Genomic DNA, 6,584 nt, shown 5'->3' with positions numbered 1-6,584 from the left:
ACACACACACACACACACACACACACACAACTTTTAAAAAGGAAGTCTATTATGCTGTAAAGGAAATTTACATGTAATGAGAAAAAATAAGTGCACACAAAAATAGATAGAAGAGCCTAGATGATGCGCAAAGGCCAGTGTGTTGTGTTTCAGGCGTTTACATCTGGAGAGTTCCCTGTGCCTTCTGGGTAAATTCATCCTGCTTATAGGTGCTGAACCTCATTCTTTTACCACCATATCCTGGAAGTGTTAAAATATGTGTACGTCTTTTGAAAACAACTCTGCAATATTTTGCCGTTTAACATCCTCATCTTCACCACATCTAGTTACAGACTATATGAAAGATTTAAGTGCAGTAGAACAATCTTGAAGGAACTGCGCATTAGAAGAGACAAAGCAGGTGTCTCCCCAGGACCATCATTCCCTACCCGCCCCCAGACTTGTAGAAAAGCTCCAGGCTGCCACTTCACCCTTTGGACATGTGGTCAATGCAACACCTGAGTTCTCAAGGCATGGCTGCCTCTTCCTTGGCTCTGGCCAGTGGGCTCCTTGGGAAGTCTGGTAGGAGGTGGGCATGGTAAGGAACTCTAGGATGGGGAGGAGGGCATAGCCTGAAGATTAGGGTCAAGGGGAATTTTAAATTTTTGCGTGGTGCCTTGGTTCCATTGGTGGCTAGCTCAGGCATTAGCAATGGTGAGAGCCTGGTCTCCTACCTTGGTGAGAACCGCCTTGGTGGAACATGCTTCTCTCTGGTAGGAAATCCCCTGGATGTGTGTGCTCAGTCCCAGGGCCCATGGGGACTGCTGTGAGACTTTGGGAGCTGGACTGGGCATCCTGAACATCATTGTGGGTCTAGGCATGTCTGTCTGTCCGTTTGTCCATCTGTCACTGTCTCTCTGTCGGTCTCTGTCTCTCTCTGTGTCTGTCTCTCTGTGTCTGTCTCTCTGTCTCTCTCTGTCTCTCTGTCTCTATCTCTCTCTGTGTCTGTCTCTCTCTGTCTCTCTCTGTCTATCTGTCTGTCTGTCTGTCTGTCTGTCTCTCTCCCTCCCTCCCTCTGTGTGTGTGTGTGTGTGTGTGTGTGTGTGTGTGTGTGTGTGTAGAATCATAGGTCCTTTTGGCAAAGTAGCTTTATCCAAGTGTAGTATGGACATTTTGTTCCTTTGAGGGTTCAAATGGGGGCCCGCAGGCAGAGTGGGAGGAGTCACAAGGATCTTGGTCTCAGCCTAGTCTCCTTACCGCATATTTAATGCCACCAGGCAAAGGGTCTACAGACTCGAGGGCTATTTTGGATATCTGGAGATGTTCCAAAGGCAGGTGGCCAAGTGCAGGCAAGGTGTGGCCCGTGATGCTCTTGTAGTGACCCACAGAGCTGAAGGCATCGCCTGAGTACCTCAGAGCTGAGAAGTGGGTTACATGGAAGGTTTGAGCCGAGGTCAGGGAGCCTTTTCCGTATCATATTAGTGGGCCATGGATCTCAGGGAAGGAGAACCAGCTTTGGGTACAGCAAACGATAGGCCTGTTCTATGTGGCTATCCAGGTGGCCAGTATGGAGGAAGCACATGGCTCTAAGTAACTGCCCCCTGGGTTCTGTGGCTGTCAGAGCGGCCTAATCACAGAGCTGTGGCTGAAGAGATCATGGCCATGGGGCATTGCCTGGAATTCTGAACAGCTGTCAGACAAACTGAAGATCAGGGTGGTGTAGGGAGGCAGAGGCTGAGAGGGTGTCCCATCACCTGAACCCCCTGAAGATGGATTGCTTGTGTCCCTGGGCTGCAGGAGAAAGATCTGTGCCTTTCCCAACACGCCTACTTAAATGGGCTTCTGCTCCTTGCAGTGAAGGGAGCCCTATTAACGAGACTCCCTGGCCAATCAATGCGCACCCCTTGGTCTTCCTCAGACTTTCAGCAGAGCGATGAGACCTTCCTGTTTGGGGTGCGGGCGGTGCAGTCTTTGAACTCTCCTACTCTGTAGTGGGTCAGACAGTATCTCTCCAGTTTACACCCAGCTAGAGCCCCAGGAAGAAAGAGTCACCTATGGAAACGGGGCCTTTGCAAATGATTGGCTGAGGCAGGCATACTGGGTAAAGGTGGCCCTACACATAGCAAATGTTGCCCTGGCAAGAGGGCAGCTGTTCAGAGATGTACAAGGCAAGGCGGCACGAAGGTACATATGGAGACTGCAATGAAGAAGCTGCCTGGAGCCAAGGTACGTTGGGGTGGCTGAAGTCCCCAGAAGCAGGCCGAGGCCCCAGCCCTCAGATCTGCAGACTCCACTGACCTCTTGACTGAACTTTTGTCTTTTGAAATGAAGGAACACTGGGGGCTTGCACAGCTGCAGAAGCATCTCCTGCAGGAGGACCTGCTTGAGGACTGCCTGAGAGAGCAAGGATTGCTGACGCAGACAATGCTAGCCAATCGGGAACTGCTGTCTAGAAGAGATGCTTTCTTGGGACCAATGGGGGCGCTGGTGGAGGTATTCAAGGAGCTTGAAGCAGCTTCAGAGGAGCTTGCTGCAGTGCCTCTTTCTCACCTCCTCCAGGAGTCTGTGTTGTTGACTCTGCACCACCTCACCGCCAACCCCCAAGGGCAGGTAGGGTGGGGCGGGAAGTAGTCCAGGGCACAGGTAGCACAGGAGGACACATTCCCTGCATCAGCTTGTTTGCAGGACTTTGCTAGAAGGACATAGGAAACAAATGTGGGGCCCCTGAGAGGTGCATCTCTGAGTGAGTGAGAGGCTTCTTCCTGGAGTTTTATTCTCAGAAGACTCTAGGATGTTTGTGGCTCTGCCTATGTGTTCTCTAGACTTCCAGAACAGGATACAAGCTGACAGGAAAGAGGCAGCCCTGGGTGTGGGGAACAGCGCCCCCTGCAGTTGTTGTGGGATGATGTGAAGGGCAGACTGTGCAGACACCAGCAAAACTGGCTCTGACACGCTTGACTTTGGAAGATCCAAGTTCTTGATAAATCCCAGAGCAGTCATCTCTGAGTGTCAGGAGCCTGCATTTGAAGCACAAGCTATCTAGAAAGGGCCCCTAGGTGGTGTATCCCAAAAGCCTGTGTTGGAGGCTTGGTCTCAGTGTGGCACTGTGGGTGGTGGTTATTGTGGGGGGAATGCTGGGGTCGGGGGTGGTCAGTGCTATCTGCCTTCATCTATAACACGCAAGGAGATCTGAAGAACAAGGTCTGTGGGGTGGGTGAGGAATTTACTCATTCACCGCCTGCAATTGCACACTCTCCTGTCATGCCTACAGATACTTTCCTTTCTGCCCCTCCCCCCTACTTTCTCTCATGCAGTCAGGAATGTGTACACATTCAGGGTCTCCTCTGAACCAGCCCTTTCTATCCTAGCTGTGAGGGTGGCCCAGCAACACTGAGAATCGGGTTAAAGAATCATAGTGAGAGGGTATCTGAGTGTCCTTTGGCAGGCAGAGAACATCAATTGAGGGGAAGTCACATAGTTTGTATTTCCTGGATCAGAGGCTGGCAGGTGCCTTGGCTTGGGTTGGTGCCCTGGCTTGGGTTGGTGACCTGGTGCCAGCTGGAGGTTTGAGATCCTGACATCTCACAGGTGGATGCACACATAAAGTTCTTCTTACTTCTCACTGGGGTGATGACCACAAGCAGCTGTGAGCATCAAGAAGCCCCAGAGCCTGTGGGGCTGTGACAGCCGTGTGGAGGAAACTGTGAGGTGCCGTGTGGGACTGTCCTGTGCCTGTGAGCCTCCCCTTTAGGGCTGCTGGGCCATCACGGGTTTCTGTAGAGCACAAATACACATGTTGGTTTAGAAGTGCATATAGGTTCATCTGCAAAGTGTTCACACAGAAGTAAACAAATATACTCACAATTATGTGATGGATACAGATATAACAGAGAAATATATATATGTGTTTGCACAGTAGGGGATACAGACACAAACTTAGATATATAGGCATGCACACACTTCGGCACATACAGATGTACACACTAGCATGTGCCATGTAGAAATATGTCTATACAGAGAGACAGGTGTGCTGTGCGGCACACACAGGATGTACACTGATACCCATGTGTGTGTGCACAGACACACATACCAGCATGTACAGGACACATGGGTATACACATAGACACAGACATAGGTATGTATGAAGAAAAACGTGGGTATGTATACAGATAGACGCAGTCTCAGCCGTGTTAATGTACACACAGTACGCAGCACACAGGCAAGCCCCTGACTCTGGGGTTCATATGTGCACACATAACTCAGTTGCTAGTGTTTGCTTTTCACCAGCCTTTGTTTGCTTGGTTTTTTTGTTTTGTTTGTTTGTTTGGTTGGTTGGTTTGGTTTGGTTTGGTTGAGACAGCTCTTTCCTCCATAGCCCTGGCTGTCCTGGAACTCATTAGGTAGAGCAGGCTGCACTTGAACTCACAGAGATTTCATGAGTATCTTTCCACTTTTCTTGTGTCTCTACCTGGTGGCTCCCTGTCCTCTAAACAAGACGTTCATGACCACGAGAGGCCATGATTCGTGAGGATCCCCCCAGTAGGGCTTATTTACTGAGGGGGTAGTTTGGGGGCACTGACTTCCTTCTGTCTCTTGAGGAAGGTGAGCTTGCAGGGCGTGGCCGGTTTAGTGAGCTCCTATGTGGAAGCTTTCTTCAGAGCGGCCCAGCTACCTCTGCTCACTGTGGCTTCTGCTCTTGGCTGCGGCTCTGCGAGAGATGGGGCAGGGGCCTTAGAAGGTGCTTCAGATGACCTTACTCGGTCTCATTCTGTACATGGGTTTACAGAACACGTAGCAACAGCGTGAGCAGAGGTACACAAACACCAGCACACAGATTCTGCTTCTCCTGGAAAGGGCTCAGGGCCTCCAGGCCTAAGAACTTACCTCCTTAGGGGCAGAGAAGGGCTGGCTGGGGCCTTGAGGGCTACACCTCTCTTAGCGTGTGATACCTACACGAACTTGATTAGGATCGGTGCTGGGTGTAGAATTCAGCTAAAAATTCACACTCTGAACACACATTATGTTCTAAGTGACAGAAAAGAGCTGTCTATACACAGAGAGGAAGGAGACCCATCCTTGGAGGAGGTTCAGTTCTGAATACAAGATACAGAGAGACAGAGTTGTCGTGAGCTATGAGCAGCAGATTGCTGTTGTGAGGGGATGCAGGCAGAGGACAGTGGCGTAGGCCACCACTGAGGCTAAAAAATGAAACATCTTTCACAGCTGTCATTAATATTCAGCCTAGAGAGCAGGCAGATTCAGACATCCATTTTAAAGAAATGCTTAGACCATCCCAAGATCACTACTGCTTTCCCTGTGGTGGCATGGGTGACCAACTCCAGGGCCTTCTGCATGTTGGACTGCCTGCCTGCCACCAAGCTATGCCTCCAGCCCAAGGCAACTTTTAAAGAAAAGAATACATTTGGAGCTTAGTCTTCCTGGACAAGGTTTGAAGAATTGAGCCATGCAGATCTCTGCTCACCCTTGGAACTGGAAGTAAGCGGAGATGAACCGTAGACTGTGCACTGAGTTGGTAACATGGAAATGGGAGAGAGAGAGACAGGGGACGAGGGTTGGCATGGCTTGGATGTAGAATATCCTCTAATGTTCATATATTGGAAGTTTGGTCCCAGTGTGGTGGTGGTCCTCGATAGGCAGGGCTTAGTGGGAGCTCTCTAGGTCACTGGGGACACGCCTTTGGAAAGGATTAAAGACATTCTCTTGGGACCTGGTGTGTTCTCACTACAGCATGGGGATGGAGAGATGGCTCAGTGGTCAAGAGTGCTTCAAGAAGACCCAGGTTTGAATCTCAGCACCCACATCCAGGTGGCTCACCAGGTCTAACCCCAGCTCCAGGGGATCCAATGGCTTTCTCTGCTGGTGCCTACACACACGGCACATGCTGGCACGCATGGGCATGCGCGCGTACACACACACACACACACACACACACACACACACAGCCACATAGATGCACACCTTTTGAAGTCTGCATCTCACTTCTATGGCTCCTGACTCTTCCCTTCCCTCCTGCCTAGTGAAATGCTCTCTCCTCACAGATATTCCCACAGTTCCAAGCATCTGCTAGCATCATGTCCCTTGAACTCTGGAGAAGTGTGAGTTAGATAAACCTATTTTCTTTATATGTAGCCTGCCTGCCTAGTGTATTTCCCCCCGCCCCAGTAAGGAAATAACAGTAACACAAAATGTGTTTGGGTCTTGACCAAAGGTACTTTGTCACCATCGCTGTGAGTATCTCCAGGATGAAGGCCACACGCAGTCTTGTCACCTGAGATGTCACAGTGTCATATCTGAGTGGAATCGTTGGGCATGCCCCTGGCTCATTGTAGAGGTGGTTCACAGTTGTCCTTGTGTCTAGTGGTCATGTTGCTGAACTTGAGGGCCTCAAGGGTCAAATGAGGGTCTTCAGGGTCTACCCTCTGTATCTAGTGGCCCTGTCTGACCTGAGCACCAGCCTCATAGCACCAGGGTTGGCCCCTATTCAGAGCTGAGCCTGTCCCTTGTGTGATTTGTGAATCTGCAGGTTTACCATTACCATTCTTTCTCTCATTAATGGACTAAGCCCCGCCCTCCCCACCCATTTT

The 6,584-nt window shown here is 50.4% G+C and overlaps 1 protein-coding gene across 2 annotated transcripts in view; it reads right to left on the bottom strand.

Moving 5' to 3' along the window:
• Nucleotides 1-3,181: 3,181 nt before the first annotated feature.
• Nucleotides 3,182-6,584, bottom strand: part of Mlph (melanophilin) — a 35,816-nt gene continuing 32,413 nt past the window's right edge. For both annotated transcript variants that reach the window (XM_031368912.1, XM_031368913.1), the window contains exon 16: nt 3,182-3,753. In XM_031368912.1, the coding sequence (XP_031224772.1) occupies nt 3,727-3,753 (27 nt within the window). In that variant the 3' untranslated portion in view covers nt 3,182-3,726. The remainder of the gene's footprint in view (nt 3,754-6,584) is intronic.

The sequence above is a fragment of the Mastomys coucha genome, unplaced genomic scaffold, assembly GCF_008632895.1.
Source record: "Mastomys coucha isolate ucsf_1 unplaced genomic scaffold, UCSF_Mcou_1 pScaffold14, whole genome shotgun sequence".
Taxonomy (NCBI): domain Eukaryota; kingdom Metazoa; phylum Chordata; class Mammalia; order Rodentia; family Muridae; genus Mastomys; species Mastomys coucha.
This window is presented reverse-complemented; position numbering and strand designations above follow the sequence as displayed.